The sequence below is a fragment of the Tachyglossus aculeatus genome, chromosome X2 (assembly GCF_015852505.1).
Source record: "Tachyglossus aculeatus isolate mTacAcu1 chromosome X2, mTacAcu1.pri, whole genome shotgun sequence".
Lineage (NCBI taxonomy): Eukaryota > Metazoa > Chordata > Mammalia > Monotremata > Tachyglossidae > Tachyglossus > Tachyglossus aculeatus.
The window spans coordinates 25,615,107-25,634,580 of NC_052100.1; the positions used below are offsets into that span (position 1 = coordinate 25,615,107).

A 19,474-nucleotide genomic window follows, 5' to 3' on the forward strand; every position below is an offset into this window, starting at 1 on the left:
CCCGTGCTTTTTCCACTAAGCCACACTAAGTGCTTAGAACAGTGCTCTGCACACAGTAAGAGCTCAATAAACACAACTGATTTGGAGCCATAAACTGACTTAGAAAGTGACCAGGAGTTGGAAATGAGCCAGCTACAGAGAAGATTGGAAATGGAAGAGAGGGAGCCTCGAAGTCTGGAACCAGCATGGGAACAGGGCTGGGGCATCTGGGGAACAATGGGCTAGTAAAGTGAGTCTGGAGTCAGTCCAGAGAATAGAAAGGAGAAGGCAAAGGCTCAGTGGTTTGTGGAAATAGAATAAAAGAAACAAGCAAAGATAGAGACTTGGGGTGTTATCACTGGGACCGCTGGGAAGCCAAAATAAGAAATCACCCTGTCTATAACTGGGCACAGAGTAAGCATGAATCACTGTGAGAGTGAAATGATTTACTTCTACTTAGATTACTCACGTGGGGAGAAGGTAGGGAGGTATTTGTCTTGGGTCAGACTGCCATATCACTTTTTGGATTTGCTTTCTGCACCTCCTACTCACTTTGATACCTGCTCCATCTCCAGCCCCAGAGCACTTATGCACCTGTCCTTATACTCGGCACTTTCCCTTTTTGTACGTTATTTTAATGTCCTTTCTCCCTCACTAGATTGTCAGCTAGTACTCTCCTTACTATCGGCTTTAAAACACTTAATCACTGATTTCTTACTCAAATCCAGCCCACACACTTCAGTCCTCTAAGGCAAACCTACTCACTGTACCTCGATCTCATTTTATCTTGCCGCCGACCCCCTGACCACATCCTCCCTGTAGCATGGTACTCCTCCCCTAATGATGATGATGATGATAATAGTATTTACCCACTTACTATCTGCCAACCATTGTACTGAGTGCTGGGGATAAATACCAGATAATCAGGCTCCACATGGGGCTCACGGTCTAAGTAGGAGGGAGAAGGAGTTTTGAACCCCCATTCTGCCGATAAGGGAACTGAGGCACAGAGATAGTAAGTGACTTGCCAAAGGTCACACAGCAGGCAAGTGGCAGAGGCGGGATTAGAATGCAGGTCCTCCGGCTTCCAGGCCCATGCTCTTCCCACTAGGCCACACTGCTTTTTATACAACAGACCACCACCCTTCCCACATTCAAAGCCTTACTAAAAATCACATTTTCTCCAAGAGGCCTTGCCCTCTCCCTTTTGTGTTGCCTGTGCACTTGGATCTATACCTTTTAAGCACTTGATATTTGCCCCACCTTCCCAGCACTTATTTATATATCTATAATTTATTTTAATGCCTGTCTCCCCCTTTAGACTGTGAGTTCCTTGTGAGAGGGAATATGTCTTACCACCTCTGGTGTACTTTCCCAAGTTCTGAGTACAGTGCTCACCACACGGTAACCTTTCGTTGCACACAGTAAGCACTTAAATACCACTGATTGATTGATTAACTTCTTTAAGTAGCCGACTCCAAAATTTCTAACACATTAGATTACTGATTACTAAGTACTCAAGGGGAAGCACGCCAGTCCAGGAATATTTCATTCATTGGGGACCAACAGGGGCAAGCAGAGTCTGCCGGCCAACAGGCTAATTCGAAAGATAAGAATGGAATGGGAGAAGCACAGGAATCCGAGGAGCTGTGAATTAAAAAAAAAATTGAGGAAGGAGAAGTACAAAATCCCTACTGGGCACGTTCCGGGCTGCTAAATCAAAACGTGCATAGGTCAAAAATATGTCGGTCTAATCTACCCAGCTGGTCACAACCAAGGCTGCATCCCCAGACACCAGCCCCAAAGTCTGAAATGAGCCCAGAGAGGATCAGAAAAGAGCCCAGATCAGACTTTTGTGAAGAAAGTGTGACTGTAAGCTTCTTCTCTAGACCCTATGGTCCTTGAGGACAGGGCCCACAATACAATACAACTCTTTGGTATTGTACTCTCCCCCAAGCGCGTAGTACAGTGCTCTGCCCACAGTCAGTGCTCAATAAATACCACTAATTGACTGATTGGAAGGAGAGAGGGAAGAGGAAGCAAGCACGGAGCAGGTTTCCATAGGATCCAGTTGGCCCTGTGAGGTGCTGGAAAAAGCAAGTCAAGGAGAATCAATCAGTGCTATTTATTGAGTGCTTACCGTGTGCAGAGCACTGTACTAAATTCTTAGGAGAATACAATATAATAGAGTTGGTAGACACATTCCTTGCCTACAGTAAGCTTACAGTCTAGAGAAATATTTAATAATAATTAATGATAATATAATCAGCTCATCATGTGCTTTCTCGAGGTTCTGTAATGACAAAGTTCTGTACATATTAAATGATACAGATGTTATCTGTCCCTTTCAAAGAGAATTTCCACTAAGGGGATTAATAAAAGCCTAGTAAATAGATATAGCTCCATCCTTAACTGACCCCCACATTGTGAGAATGCCACATCGATATTGCTTGTGGTCAAAGTTCAGCTGGAACTGGGGTTATAGGAATTTTGTTTAACTCTTTATTGCAAGGTGGAATTCAAGGTCCTAAACCTTAAGGTGGAAAATCCATTGTATGCTTTCAGCCATGAACTGCTTTTCACTTGGGTCAGTTTACCTGAAGCCTACCAGGCTTCAGTCAAGCAGCACGAGCATGAGATATAGTACTATCACGAGAAACACCCTGGCCTAGTGGCTAGAGCATGGTCCTGGGAATCAGAAAGACCTGGGTTCTAATCCTGGCTCTGCCACTTGTCTGCCGTGTGTGACTTTGGGTAACTCACTTCACTTCTCTGTGCCTCAGTTACCACATCTGTAAAATGGGGATGAAGGCTGTGAGCTCCATGTAGGACAGGGACTGTGTCCAACCTGATGTGTTTGTGTTCAGCCCAGTGCTCAGTACAGTGCCTGGCACATAGTAAGCACTTAACAAATACCACAATTGTGATTTCATTATTATACATTCATGTGCCACTGGTACAGGTTTAAATAAAGTAAACTTCTAATTTTGGGGCCAACTTTTAATTTTGAATGTAGGGGTAAAATGAGACAGGGACTTGGCAGCGACCGAGAAGGATAGAAGAGCTAAAGTGTCAAGAAGACCCAGGTCTTGCAACCTGAGGTGAGTAATAGTGGGAGTTCAGCCCAAAAGGCTGTGGGGATGGAAACAAAGACCTCCCCCTCACCGCTGGGAACTCAAGAAATCAGCGATTTCACATCCTCCCCTTGGAGTTGGCATCCATGACTGTGACATCTCCTTTCCTGGACATTTATAAGAACAGGATAGAAACCCATTTGTCTGAAATGGCTAAGTGTTCATTTTGCAGGAATCAAGAAAGGTTGGTGAATACAATCTCTCACCTTCCAGACAAATAAGTAATTAAGCAATCAATCAATGGTAGTTGAGAAAGCTGTTGGACAGGAGTTTCTGTTTGATGTGGTGAAGAATGGGGGATCTCTGGAGGTTGGGAGAGTGGACCAGTGTTTTAGAAAAATGAACCAGGCAGCAGAGAGAAACATGGGCTGGAAAGGGGGAAGAGTGGAAACCAGGAAACCAGTGAAGAGCCCATGGGAATCTTTCAATCATTCACTTACCCCGAGGGCCAAACAGGTTGTCCACAAAAGCATTGACTTCATGGTCTAAGGTTTTTAGCTGCTCCTGAAAAGATAAAGGAGTGATCACCGGGGATTTTAAAATTTGGCTGCATCTCTCAGGATCCAAAACCTTTGACTAGTAGGTACAATAAGAAGGGAATGGGAAGTGCCCCCGCACTCTTGGCTAGCTGGATGGGGACAAAGCGCTGGTTCGGTACTTCCTTAATGTCAGTGCCCTACTTTGAAACAGCTCAGAGAAGGAGAGTGACTTCTGGGGCTCTGCCAACAGTGCTCAAGTTTCCTGATGGAAGAGCCATCCAGGGTATTGGGCACGATAGACAAGTTCAGCAGGAATATCAAAAACCAGCCAGGAAATGTGTGCAATGAAGATAGCAGCAACTATCCTGGCAGTCACCGCTGCTTTTTAGTGCTACAGCCCAGCATCGAAACAATGGTCAGGATACTTGGGCCAAAACTGGGTTTTGTAAACAAGATTCTTTTGCCCACTTCATGATGTGCTACATTCCTGCCCTCCTACTTGCTTGTTGCAGGGGAACATGATGAGAGAATGTGAAGGACACTGTGGAAACCACCAGCACTCCAATCAGTTCCTTCACGCGTGTTCCCGATCCTGAAGCCTTCATGACTGCACCGAGGCTCATCCAGCATTTTTGACAGGAGGCTCCACTATCATTACCCTAAGACTCAGCCAATGAGGTCCTGAAAAAGCGGCAGTGACCTCAAACAGCCTTGACCCACGTGAACGGCCCAGAATTACTCATAACAATCTCATATGCTAAACGGGAGCCCTCTGGAATGCTTAGAGACATACTCTGCTTCAGCTCCACAACTAACTTCTCTTGCTGCTAAAGCAGCAGGGTGTAGTGGATAGAGCACAGACCTGGGAGACATGAGGTCATGGATTCTAATCCCGGCTTCCCCATTTATCTGCTGGTGACCTTGGGCAAGTCACTTTACTTGTCTATGCCTCAGTTACCTCGTTTGTAAAATGGAGATTGAGACTGTGAGCCCCACGTGGGACAGGGACTGTGTCCAATCCGACTTGCCTAGCACTTAGTACAGTGCCTGGCACAGAGTAAGTGCTTAACAAATAACATTATTATTAATGGGTTTTGGCAGACAACAAGGACAGAATGTCTTAGGCAATGAGCATAAACACAATATTTTTAACTAAAGTGATCTATGTGAAACAAAATCTAATGACTAGTATGATTGAGTGCCCCAAAGGTGCTCAAAAACATTTGATCATGACTAATCTGAATCACTGCAGGGGGATATTTTTATTCAGGAATGGCTCTTGGCCCTGTGGCTGTTTTTGCTCCATTATCCTTCACTGCCTTTTCTCATCTTTTAATGCATAGTCTTAACTCGGTTGAATAGGGCTGTAATTACCTTGTACAACCTAACAACTGTCATTTTAGTTGTACCTAGAAAAATACTGCAACAACTCCAAGTGTCCTGGAAGTATGTCTAGGAACTGGTATAGCACTTGAAATGGAGCACTGTGGAGCACTGCTAGGCACAGAAGCATATAAGTGAGACAAATATCTTTTTTTGATGGTATTTGTTAAGTGTTTACTGTGTTTGTTTATGGTATCTGCTGAGCTCTTACTATGTGTCAAACCCTGTTCTAAGTGCTGGGGTAGATACAAGTTAATTAGGTCGGGCACAATCCCCGTCCCACATGGGGCTCACAGTCTAAGTAGGAGGGAGAACAGGTATCCGCATTTCACAGGTGAGGAAGCTGAGGCACAGAGAAGTTGTGACTCATCCAAGGTCACACAGCAAGCAATTGGCAGAGCCGGGATTAGAACATCTGCCCTTAGCCAGTCAATCATATTTATTGAGCGCTTACTGTGTGCAGAGACTGTACTAAGCTCTTGGGTGAGTACAATATAACAGACACATTCTCTGCCCACAGTAAACTTACAATCTGGAGGGGGAGACAGGCATTAATATAAATAAATTACAGATAGGTACACTTAGCCTCTACACTTAGATTCATATCCCCAGTTAGAAAAGTAGGTAGGTACGTGGACAATGCAGGGGAATACTATGAGTGGGGAGAGGGCAACTAATTTACCTCCTGGTGGTTAGGAAGGCAAATGGTTGGTCCCTGTCGGCAATAGGTGTTGGAAAAGTATGCCTTTGGCTTAACTGTTAAGTAAACCAAGAAAAGGGCAAGGAGAGGCCTGAGGCATCTTACAACTGGGGAATTTGAATGGGGGAAACTTATGTTTTCAGCTAACACAAAACAAAAAATTTGCCTAGACTATTAATTAAATGTCTAGCTTGAGGAAGACATATGATTACTTGCCTTTGACAACTTTTCTCCCTGCCTTAGGCATCTTCAGGTTCTATTTTTAGGGCCACAGGCAGCTGAGGTAATAAATTCATTAACATGGACAAGTCATTTAGATTCACACTCTCCCACTACCTACTTACAGATTTCTTGGAGAGAGGGGGAAGAGAGAGGGACACCGGCTATGGGGCAGCGGACAGTTCCTTTTAGGCTTCTGTGCCAAAAACATGGCTGAAAACGTGGCATCCAAAGTGGAACCAGAACTGGGGATGCACCGTCCAGATTGCCTCCCCAAATGAAAGATGAACCAGGTAAGCACTTACCAAGCACTGTTCTAAGTGCTGGAGGAGCGTACAAGGTAATCAGGTTGTTCCACGTGGGGCTCACAGTCTTAATCCCCATTTTACAGACGAGGTAACTGAGGGAAGCAACCAGGTCACTCTTGGCTCAAATCCAGGAGTGGACCCAGAGAGGAGGAGGAGTGGGCTCCAAAAGGGAGCTCTTCATCGCTGACCATTTTTTGGAAGAACAGGTGTATTTATTTAGGGGATGTTTGAACTTTTATTCCTCTTTTTGCCACCCCCACCCCTAAACCCAGTGACTTGCCAATACCCATTCTGGCCAATTGATGAGGTGGTGGCAGAAGGCCAGAGTGTGTCACAGTGAGTAGCCAAAGCCCCACGCTTCAAGCAAATGCCTTGCATGGTGACACAGTTGGCCATTTGATGCTGGAAATTTGTCAAATTGCCATATCCTTCAACAGTGTCATAAAAATAGCTCCAGGAATCCTTGGCTTATTTTTTTAATCTGGGGAAATGATTTAAATATATGCTACTGTTTCAAAAGATAAACAATCCTAGGCTACAGGACTGCAATAATATCTATTTCAGGCAAGAAGGGTTTTATTTCCTTTATCATTCGAGAAACTAAGACTATAATAAGATCTTTGAATGCTTATCCAGGGTCCCATTGTACTATAGGAGAAAGGAAACCCTGAGTAGTCTGACCTACTGAAAAAATGCCCAGGTCCGTTCTCTGAAGTTTGGAATCTTTAAGAGTGACCCTGTTTTAGTTCAACTACCAAGAGAAGAAATATTAGGGTATGTAGGATCCAAGTGACATGTGAATTGTTTATATTTCTGTTGGGAACACAGGTTGTAAAAAATATATATATGTATATATTTAATACATTCCCTAGACCAGGACTGGATAAACTAGGGGGATTAACTAGAGTAGTACGCTCATGGTGGGCAGGGAGCATGTCTACTTACTGCTATATTGTATTCTCCTAAGCAGTTAATGCAGTGTTCTGCACAGAACAAGCACTCAATAAATACAAAAGATTAACTGACAATGAGGGTGCTCTTGGCCTTTGACAAGTAGGGCCATGAGCAAATTGAAGAAAACAAGCCCAAATGAACAAGGAATGCGTTCTGCTTCTTGAGAAGCAGTGTTGCTTAGTGGAAAGAACACAGGCTTAGGAGTCAGAGGTCATGGGTCCTAATCCTGGCTCTGCCACTTAATAATAATAATAATAATAGTGATGACAATGGTATTTGTTAAGCACTTACCAAACACTGTTCTAAGTGCTGGAGGAGCGTACAAGGTAATCAGGTTGTTCCACGTGGGGCTCACAGGCTTAATCCCCATTTTACAGACGAGATAACTGAGGCACAGAGAAGTTAAGTGACTTGCCCAAAGTCACACAGCTGACAAGCGGCAGAGCTGGGAAAAGTTCCACTTGCCAGCTGTGTGACTTTGGGCAAGTCATTTAACTTCTCTGTGCTTCAGTTACCTCGTCTGTAAAATGGGGATTAAGACTGTGAGCCCCATGTGGGACAACCTGATAATATTGTATTTACCCCAGTGCGCAGAACAGTTACCAAGTACATAGTAAGCACTTAGCAAATACCATCATTATTATTATTTATTATTTCTAGCCATTCCTGAGCCAGCAAGATGTGGGCTCCCCAAGGTGCATGGGACCCCCTTAGCATAGTAAGGCTTGCACTTCAGCCGCCAGTGGCCAGCAGCTCTGCCAGGGCAGGGCAGAAGTGGTGGAACAGCCATAATGCTTTGGGTTTTTTTTTTTCCCAAAGCACTTTCAAACTGCTTATCTTATTTTGTCCCCATAACATCCCCTTGAAGTAAGGAGAGGCAGGTATTATTAACTTCACTTTAGAGATGAGGAGGCTGAGACCCAAACTGGTTAAATGACTTACCCAAAGTCACAAAGCAGACCTGTTACAGGCAGGGAGAAGAATCTTCTGAAGGGCCACATGGCAGGATGGGGCTTATAATAACATTCTCCTAAGATCCCACATCAATCCTTCTGCCTACGCAATGGATCTCTGCTAAAACTGTCGGCACTGTGCAGGAAAACAACTGTTTAATAATTTGATTGCCCACAACTGAAAAAGGAATAATCTCAGGTGAAGGAAGTACTTGCAAGGCTTGCAAATAATCAGTCAATTGTATTTACTGACCACTTATTGTGTGCAGAGCACTGCACTAAATAGGCACCTGGGAGAGTACAATATAACAGAGTTGGTAGACATGTACCCTACCCACAAGGAGCTTACAGTTTTAGAGCTTAAACTCTACAGCTTACATCTAAATAATGATTCTTATTGATGCTCAAAAAGGGAAAACAAGTTTAGTGAAGAAATGGGAGCGTCCAATGTTAGAGGAGTTAAAATGAATATCAAACGGCACCTTTAAATTGGTAAGGCTTCCTTATAATTATCAACTATGGTTTCCCAGGGATTGAACTATAACAAATCTTAATGATTTCATGATCAGTATGCAACCTCTATACTTTATCTGTAATTCTGCAATTCCTCCTGCCTCCAGAACACCTCCATTTCCCTGCTGGCACTTCACACTCAACAAGTATAAGACTGAACTTATCTTCCCTGCTAAGCACTTTGTTAAGCACTATGTGCTAAGAACGGTAGATATAACAGAGTTAGGGTGGGCACTGCCCCTGTCCAACATGGGCTTTGCAATCTAAGGTAGGGAGAACAGATATTATGTAATCTACTCTCCTACGAATGCTCATTGTGTTCAATTTTGTTTCTAGTACCCAGGAGGATGCCAGAAATGTGTTCCCCCCGGGTGGAGAGGGGAGAAGAGCCTCAAGCCTATTCTCTGAACTCAGATGAACCTGGAAAGCAAAATACAGGCTACAAAGCTAAAGGCCCCCACTGAGGAATCGAGCACTTACTGTATGCAGAACACTGCACCAAGCGCTTGGGAGAGAACACTATAACAGACACATTACCTGCCCACAACGAGCTTGCAGTCTGGATGGGGAAATGAACATTAATATAAACAAAATTACAGATATGTACATAAGTGTTGTGGGGTTGGGCGGGGGGGAGATGAATAAAGGAAGCAAGTCAGGGAGAGGTAGAAAAGAGCATGTCCCAGGGAATCCAAGTAAATGTCTCTAATTTGGTCCTGGTGAACTTCAGACCTCACTTTGGGCCAAATGACCCTACAAAATGCATATCCATAATGCTTATGGTTTGTTCCCTGTCCATTCCCTGTTAGCCAGATGGAAACCCTTGCAGGCTTATCTACAGGTGAAAGAAAGTCAGGAATTGAGGAGGATTCAGTTTTCTGACATTGGCACATGTTGGAGAAGAGCTTGTTAGTAGATGAGGTGGCTAAGCAGAAGCAAATGGCCACCATCAATCAATGGTATTTATTAGTCCCCCTCATCCTGTACACATCTTAGGGTCCTGCTCCAACTTCTCCTGCATTTACCATCACCAATTATCCCTATCAAGAAAAGGAGAATCCAGCTTAATAAATACCACTGATGATGATGCAGTTATCTATTTGGATAGTTTTGCCCAAGATACTAATAGCTTTATACTCTCCCAGATAGGAAGCCAAACTGCTGATTGCCTTGTTTATTTACTGCTAAAGGTAGTACTGACAACCAATGATGATGAGGCAAAACTTCCTCTTATCATAAGAGCTGTCCCTTAGGAAATCATTTTTTGCATGGTCCCAGTAGAGTGAATGCAGTAAGACTCTATGCTCTTAATGAGCTAATGGAGTTAAAGATATAGCCATCAGCTGAAGAATTAAAAGCATTTTAGCCATCAGCCGACAAGCTTTTTGTTTGGAAGAAGAGGCTGGATGGATACGGTCTGTAGAGTAAAGCTTCAGTGGCACTGATATTTTTCAATCAACGGCATTGTGTGCTTAACTGTGTGCAGAGCTCTGTACTGAGTGCTGCTTGGAAGAGTACAATATGACGGAGATGGTAGACACATTTTGTTCTTTGCAAATAGGCTAGACCCCAACGAAAAGGACACTCGATCTTGGTAGAACAGCGAAGACGGTAAGGATATATGGGACAGCTTTAAGTCCGGCCTTGATCCATATTTTTCTATTTTTAGAATTGTTCTCAGAATAAATTTAAAATTCTTCTTAAGGGATTCACTAATTTTTGCTCATTTCCCCTCTAATTAAAACTATTTAATTTTTATTTATTTACAAATATTCTACAGGACTTTGGTTTCCTAACCTTGAAAGATTTAGAATGTTGAGAAGATCGTGACAGGCTCTCACTCAGAATGATTTTCCCTGAAGTAATGAGTACCCCCAAATGGTCCTCTGATGTACTCTTTCATATTTTTTTTATTGTTGATATTTTTATTTTGTTGAATATTAACATTTGTTAGTTTTATAGTCTCACATATGGCTTTGCACATTGAAAAATGCTAATAATGATGATGATGATGAAGTTCCTGAAGGAAATGAATTTAAACTGCAAATGAGGGATTTAGATGAGGCATAAAGAAGAACTTCCCGAGAGTGAGGATTTAAATATTGAAATGAATTATGGAGGGAAGGTTTGGGACCTCCGTTTGGGGTTTTTAAAAGAAGCAACTTGGCCTAGTGGATAGAGCATGGGCCTAGAACTCAGGAGGACCTGGGTTCAAATCCTGGATCTGCCACTTGCCTGCTGTGTGACCTTGGGGAAGTTACTTAACTTCTCTGTGCCTCAGTTATCTCAACTGTAAAATGGGGATTCAGATTGAGAGCCCCATGAGGGACATGGACTGTGTCCAACCTAATTAGCTTGTATTTGCCCTAGTGCTTACTTAACAATTACCAAAAACAAAACAAAACAAAAAATCCTCACTTACTTGGGAGGGACTTGGTGACCTCTCAAGAGCGCTTACAGTCCTGTGATTGGGTGGATAAAATGGTGCTCTCTGTGATCTGCAGTAACAGGACACTATCAGGCAAGGAATATGTTTACACTCCTTCCTTTTTTCCTTCAAATGACTCTCAGGGAGGGAATTGCCTCAGGCCCTGCCCCAAATGAAGTGCCAGACTTGACATCAGGCCAAGGTCCACAGACCAAAGAAGAGTCGCCACAATGAAGAGCTCTGCCGTTTTGGCCAAAGAGGGAGAAAGCAGGGTTGCCAACTGCTGAGAATGATCTTTACAAACAGAATGAATAAAAATGACTGACTTTCAAGCTTTTTTTTTTTTTACAGACAGATCAAAAGCGGCAGAGAGGAGAGGTGATGACGCGGCTGTTCACACGGGAGAGGCAGGCCGGACTACTCCCAACAAGCTCTGCACAAACCATTCTCGGCAACTGGCAACCCTGCCATGCAAGCATCTGTCTCTTTAAATGAGGGGGCTGTGTGGTAAGGAAAAGCGGTGGTGGCTGTGACAGTGATGGGATGACACCCCAAGGATTCCTGCCGCCGCTGCCTCAGAGCAGCAGACACCTGTGTTTATGGATTTCCAGTCACTTTTACAGACTGGCCGTTAATGTTCGGACAGCTGGCAACCCTTGGTCGAGGTTGGGGTGGTGGTGACTCTTGGAAGAGAAACCCATGGCAGCCTCCATTGCTTCTGGGTCAATGACTGCTTTACTTCTCTTCCCAATACCTCCCATTCCCGGGGCTATGGAGACTGCCTATCTCTGAGTTACTGAAGCAACAGAGGTCTCCCCCTCAACCTTCCACCCACTACTGTCTTGGCCTATTTCTCTTAGCAATGCTTGGTGGGGGTCGGGGGAAAACAGTGAGGAGAATTTAAGCAATCTTATGAGAATGGGGATGTGGAAAGGAGAGGCCATCAGGTTAATGGGTTCATCACACAAATGCTGCTCAGCCTCCACACCACCTTTGATCTAGTGCTGAAAGTTTCGTGGAAGACATAGTCCCTCCTCAATGCACTTAAAGTTGAATCTGTATTTGTGTTTTAAGTTCAGTTACTAAATATCCTATCATTGTTATAAAAGTGAACTTTAACCCTCTGACATAACAGCCTTATCTATGGAGAACATTTGTTCTTTAAATCAAATATTTGTAATTGCAACAGTGGCAATCCAAAATTCAGAACCAACCCACCTCAAACTAGTGTAGGACTATGGAATTCAATGGAAAATTTGTTGATCCCCTTTGACCTAGGAATCTCCAAATGATTTAGCTTAAGCTCATTTTTTCAGTAGCTTAGAAAATGAGGATGGTTGACTTTCACAGCAAGAAATGTCAAATGATGTAATACAACAGAAAAATTGGTTTCAGCATGGGTTACTACTGAGCCCTATGCTTTTTCTGTGGCAACAATTTAATGAATCCTGTTACCTAAGTTACTCCCTGAGAGCAAGTTAGGAACTTTCAGACACGCACTTACTTTCCCAGTTCATTGTATGAATGAACTCAATGGTACCCTAGAAGCCTGGAAAAGAGTGAAGGAACTTGGCAATGGAATAATTAGTTTTAGTATTTACATTTAGACATCTCTTTACTGAAGCACTCTGTCATCGTGGAACCTAGTGATTTATGAGCCTGTTGATGGGATGATTTGTGGGGGAAAAAAGCTGAATTGGATGAGGGAGGGGGACTTAATGTACAAATTAGATCTCTGCAATGAGATCAATCAATGACATTTCTTAGGGATTTACTGTGTGCAGAGCATTGTCTAAGTGCTTTGGAGACTCTAACAGGTGGTAGACCTGATCCCTGCCCATTTGGGTTAAACTTTATCAAAACTCACCATTATCACCTCCCCCAAAATGAGAATTACTGTTTAGGCAGCTGAAATACTGCCAGAGCTCAGTTTGTCATGCTGCCTCCATCCTGCTTCCAAAACAGCCCTTCACATTGTAGTGGGTAGGGGGATTGAGATAGTACTTAGCATCTCGGTGAGACACGCCAGATTTCAGTTTCAATTTCAATTGTTTGAAAGATGGGGAAGCTGAATAAAGTCCAGATGGTCTCTGAGGCAGACACGGACTCTTTTGATCCTCTAGATTGTTTCCCAGGGCCTAGCACAGTGCTCTGCACAGAGGAAAAACTCAAACTGTATTGATGATGATGCCAGTGAGATGAAATGACTTCAAATCCATGCAGGGTCTTTAGTAGTTTTGGGCATTAAGCCAGAACCGCTGAAATCCAACACTGTTCTTTGTTTTAGTGTGTGAAATAAATAAGTTTTTGCAAGAATACTATGTGTTACTGATAATAAAAATCATAATGTTAGGTGCCTATGAGCCACTTGGTTCGGCAGCTTCTCCGATTCTAAGGAACTCAAATCCAAAGACCTAAAATTTCAGTGTATTCATGAGAGCTATTTGAACAGCACACCACTTTAGAGCATGGCTTAGTGGAAACAGCACAGGCTTGGGAGTCAGAGGGTGGGGGTTCTAATTCTGGCTCTGACACTTGTCTGCTGTGTGGCCTTGGGCAAGCCACTTAACTTCTCTGTGCCTCAATTCCCTCATCTGTAAAACGGGGATTAAGACTGTGAGCCCCATGTGGGACAACCTGATTACCTTGTATCGACCCCAGTACTTAGAACAGTGCTTGGCACATTGTAAATGCTTAATAAATACCATTGTTATTATTTATTATTATTATTACTAGTGGATAAAGCATTTTATTTATAACATAACAGTTCAAACAAGATATACAGCTTATCTACTGTATTCAAGGAGAAAAAACTGCTAAACAATCTAAGAAACTTGGCATTTGAGATACTTGAAATGATCAGCACTCTTTACTAAATAGTACGTAGTGAGTGAACACACATTTCTTCTGGAAAAGCCAGAATGTCTGTGTTGCAGGAGATCTTGGATCTAAACCAGATTTTGAATTATCAGGCATGGTAGAGAATGAGATTCTTTCACAATTAAGAACAGAGATGAAAAGAGATTTTGTCAGTATGTGCTGTGGTTATCAAGTGCAGACCACAGGGAAAGCAGATTGGTTAGTTTGCAATCAGCAATAGTGCTTTTTTGAGTACTTTGTAAAAAAGGCAGGCTTTTAGTGTGTTATTGGACAAAATAAGGGACTCTATTTTCATTTCTAAGCCTTTCATTTGAAACTAATAATTGCACAGTCATATCTATAGATGTATTGTAATAGTTACAGAGAATATAGGGTAGGAAAGTAAAATAGTGTGGTTTTAGGGCAGCCCTTTTAAGAAAATTCCACACACATATACAAATCACAAAAATATCATGGCCATTAATTTCCTACATCTTAGGATTACAAAATAGATGCACATAGAATTTTTATGTGACCATATATTAACAATGATTGTAAACTGATTGTAAAACTGCTACATGGTGCAGAAGGAAGAACTCACCCGTTTGTGATTCCTTCAAAACAATTTTAAATTCTCTTGCTTGGAAAGTTGGTGATATGGGAGTGCTGTATACTGCCTCAAGGAAACTGAGCATGGACAGGGGTAAGGTGGGGTAGAGACAAAGCTCTGTACTCAACATGTTAAATTTTAGTTGGTAAAGATGCATGGGGGGAGGGGAGTGAGGGAGAGAGAGAGAATGAAAGTGAGTAAGTACCCAGTTACCCAAACCAAACACCAGAAAGAGAATGTGAGAAGGGAAAGTATTGGAGGCCAATTAGTGCAATGGAAAGTAGAAAGGTTGAGAGAGTAAACAACAAAAGTAGAGAGGTTTTTAAAGACAGAAACAGGAGAGAGCCTGGGAACTGCCCAGAATAAGTAAAGACCAAAAAAAAAAAAAGCCTCAGAAAGAAGGAATACTGAAGGTCCTTAGGGCAAAACCGATAAAAGGCAGCCTGAGGCAGGAGATCTGAGGGGCTGGGAAAACCAAAAAATAGAGGAACCAAAAAATTGAGAGATAGCAGTAAAACCCCAACTAGGAAAGGAAAACAGACATGAGTGCAAATTTAAAGGTAGAGGAGTAAAGACCTTAGGTGCCTCCACAGACTGTTGGTCTAAACTACAATTCATTAATGTTGTTCTCAACATACGCCAGATTTTGCACTATTTTTCCTGGTTCCTCTGAACGTGGAAAACCTTCAAAATCAGTATTAAGAGCCAAGGTGATGGGAGACTGAAAAAGAGGCAAGGGACAGCTTGGTTACTCCAAGCGTAATCTATGGGAAGACATACAAATGCTTCTCCTAAACTTCACTGCCAAGATTTTCCCTTCTTCCACCCCCACCTGTGAGGAAATGGCAAAATTCCGCACTATTTCCTCCTGTTTCTGACCCAGCAAGATCCGAGAGCAATAATAATTTGTTTCACTTTAGGAAACGGCATGGATTTCAGCAGCCTGGTAGGAATCAAGCCTCCCAGGGCAGGTGGAAAAGGGTGAATATTCTTTGTGTATTTCACCCCAAAAGTGATAAGGAATCAACAGAAAGTCTTCCCCCTCACCAACCAGAGTTTTCGGGAGGGATTTCAGAGCCCAGATGTCGTGGAATCTGTGCCACTCAGATTCTTAGGCCTCCTGCATTAAAATCAACTGAATATTTATGGGTCCTTCAAAGGGAATCCAAGTCAGTGCATCATGAAGGTTGCCAGCTCGTCCTCCCCAAGGGAAAAAAAATTACTTCTACACTAGGTTCCAGTGAGAGTCAGTGTACGGAAACCCAAGGAAGTTCTACGCTGAAAGTTACAAAGACACAAAGGATTGTCCTGGCATGCTCCTTACACACGAGAGTCAACAGCAGCATGGAAGCAGTATGGTCTACTGAAAAGAGCACAAGTCTGGGAGTCAGAGGACCTGGCTTCTAATCCCAGTTCTGCCAACTGCTTGCTGTGTGACCTTGGGCATGTCACTTAATTTCTCTGTGCCTCAGTTATCTTGTTCTCCCTCCTACTTAGACTGTGAGCCCCAGCCTAGTTAACTTGCAACTACCCCAGTGCTTAGAATGGTGTTTGACATTTAGTAAGCACTTAATGCAATAAAAAAAAAACAGTAATCATTTGAGTGCCCAATGTATACAGGTATACTCAGGTTACAGCCACTCCAGGGATTCATCCTGCACAATTCAAGGCCATATCTCCTCCATGAGTCTGACAGGTTCTGATGTTCCTTCTGTGCTAAAGTAAATCCCTGCCTCTCTAGCCTGAGCTGAGATCAAAAGTGCAACAATGACTGGATCGTGGGAGCTCTGTGAATGCTTTAGGTTGGGTTTTCAAGGCGGGAGAAGGGAATCCTGGGCAGATAACAAAAGAAACTGTTGAACTGGGGAGGCAACTTGATCTAGAAATGTAAGACAAAGATGCTGATGAATGAATTGCATATCATTTACTGGAGGTGTTGTCCAGCGAGGATCTTACTGTCCTCCAACACCCCAATCCAACATTACAAAATGCAGAAACAGATGAAGAAGTTACAGTTTTTCCACCACGAGATAAAATCCTGGGAATAATTTTCCAATGGATTCATAAGTATGATTCAAGAGAAGCTTAACGGAGAGAAGAGTTCAAAGGTGTGCAGAGATATCCAAAAGGCATTAGTCTGCTAGTCAATCTAAACAAGAAATATTCGCTATTAGTGAAAAACCACTATTTCAGTTGGCAGAGTAAGCTTCTGTTTCTGTAGCCTCCTGAAAAGATTCATATACTACAACTCCTCGTTTCTTTAAAGTTGTAATGCTGTAGTTTGAATTACTTTATAAAGTAGAAGTAGCACAGCCCAGTGGAAAGAGCACAGGACTGGGACCTGGGTTCTAATCCCACTTTGTAACCTTGGGCAAGTCACAATTTACCTGTTTCTCTGTTTATTTATCTGTAAAATGGGGATTATTGTTCCCTATCTCCAGTAGACTATGATACCCATGTGGGACGGGAGCAATGTGATCTGATTGCACTGTATCCGCCCCAGTGTCTAAAACATATTAAACACTTAGTAAACGCCACATCACAGTATGGCCTGTAAAATAATGTTGTAATACTTTTTCAGGGGGTCTAGAACATCTAATTTATACTCTGAAGGACACCACCGGTGTTCTCATTGGCTCAGGATGATTCCCAAGCAAAAGTGGTTTGGTCAAGGGATGGACAGGAGCAGGAACTGCAACAGAAGTAGGGGCAAGAAGGAACACTTAGTAAACACCACATCACAGTATGGCCTGTAAAATAATGTCGTAATACTTTTTCAGGGGGTCTACAACATCTAATTTATACTCTGAAGGACATCACCAGGGGTTCTCATTGGCTCAGGATGATTCCCAAGCAAAACTGGTTTGGACAAGGGATGGACAGGAGCAGGAACTGCAAAAGAAGTGGGGGCAAGAAGGAAAGGAATGGAGAAAAAGAAACTGTGGGAAAGGACTCGGAAGGGTTAGAGGGTTAGAACTGTGGCATAATTGGGGACAAAAAGCCATTGAGCCCTGCTGCTGAGGAGAAAGTCTGGTTTAGAGGAAATAGATGCATGAAGCCTGGCAGGTAGAGGGGAAGGACCAAGGGTGAATGTACAGAAAAGGGCACAAATACCCAGGTGAAGACTATTTCTGTTTGTTCTTGCTCTAGAAGAGTGTGCTAAAATAATTTAACATAATTGTGGTGTTATTTTAAGTGCTTACTCTAGCCAAACACAGGCTAGGGTATATACATGATAGTCGGTTCCCACATGGGACTGACAGAGTTAAGTAGGAGGGAGAACAGATATTGAATCTCCATTCTGTAGATGAAGGTACCGAGACACAGAGAAATTAAGCGACTTGCCCAAGATCACACAGCACACCAGTGGCAGGGCTGGGATTAGACCCCAAGTCCTCGAACTCCCAGGCCTGCGCTCTTTCCGCTAGGCCACACTGCATCCCACGCACATGAAACAGACTTAACACTCCCCAGTAATTCAGTGGAATCTGTTTCAAAAATCGGAAAAATACGTCTTAAAATTGTATCCTTAAGGAGCACAGTGGAGTCTAGGATAGATCAGATGCACGTTTTAAAATGCCTTTCCATTCTTTTTTTCTACCACTAGGCATGAATGACATTTACTCAAGAGTTTGCAAGTTCTCTTCCTTGGCAAAGTAATAATGAAGGTCAGCTTGCTGGTAGCAAGCAGGCCTGGAACACTACGTAACCATTTGAAGGTCATTTTCTGATTGTTTCTCATGGTGAAAAGTTTCATTCATTCATTCAATCGTATTTATTGAGCACTTACTGTGTGCTGAGTACTGTACTAAGTACTTTTGAAATTCATGAAATTCATGAAATTGGCAGTTTAGGAGACCAACACTTAAAACACTTAGTGATCTGAAAGGCTCATTAAGAGTTCATCCTGACTAGTTTTTGGCCCTGTGGATTCTTAGGAGAACAAGATCCTGAATTTATATATTGAGTCTTTAAAGATATGGTTTAACTTTCCATAGTACTATCCCTGCGAGGGAGGACATAGAGAAAATTATTATTCTATTTATATTCCAGATAGGAAAACTGGGCGAGGTTTTCCTCCAATGAAGAGACTTCCCTGAGGTTCAGGCTCTCTAAAACCTAGACCGAACACAGAACCGCAATGCTGAGGGTAAATGAGAATGTACAAGAGTGAGACTTCCTAAAACATGGGTTCATATGGGCAGGGAATGTGTCTTTTTATTGCAATATTATACTCTCCCAAGCACTTAGTTCAGTGCTCTGCGCACAGTAATTGCTCAATAAATATAGCTGATTGACCGATCGATTGTCGGAGTGCCACGTGTCCATAAATTCACAGGCAGGCTGTAAAATCAAGCTAAAATTGATCATCTCTATTTAGCGTCCAACAATATTTTGATGTTCACAAATAAGGGCAATAGCCAGATCGGAGTAGCAGCAGGAGGGAAGTTCATCCCGGTCACCACAGCCACAAACTGCTGTTTCAACACCTCCTTCTCATTTATAGCAGCAGGTGTCTGATTGTTGGGGTTGCCCACTGAGGGGAATGATTCTGACAAATGGAGTGTTTTGAGTCTGACTGGAGGCTCCCATGTGAACAGCTATCACCACCTCCCTCAGCCCGAGGTATGCCCACTCTCTTCTGCTCTTGATCTGTCACTAAAGACACTGAGAGTCAGGTATCGTTAGACTGTTTGCAAAAACCAACAAAAAAAGAAACCACTCAACAATTGGCAACCCTAGAGGTGACATTCACCGGTTCTGATACTGCATGCGGGCACATGTGTGCCCAAGCTGTTTCTTCCAACACTGCAGTGCGCTATATCCTACCAGGTTTGTGTTGTCAAAAGACCTTTCTCTAAACCCCTATCAATCCATGGTATTTACTGAGCCTTACTGTGTGCAGAGCAACGTTCTAACCAAAACAAGCAGGGAAAATATGTGCTGGTGGAATT

At 42.9% G+C, this 19,474-nt stretch overlaps 1 protein-coding gene across 1 annotated transcript in view; it reads right to left on the reverse strand.

The window, feature by feature from the left end:
- ELOVL2 (ELOVL fatty acid elongase 2) overlaps window positions 1-19,474 on the reverse strand; it is a 48,428-nt gene that overhangs the window by 17,162 nt on the left and 11,792 nt on the right. Inside the window, exon 2 of the mRNA XM_038771532.1 lies at window positions 3,554-3,617. Within this exon, the coding sequence (XP_038627460.1) occupies window positions 3,554-3,617 (64 nt within the window). The remainder of the gene's footprint in view (window positions 1-3,553; window positions 3,618-19,474) is intronic.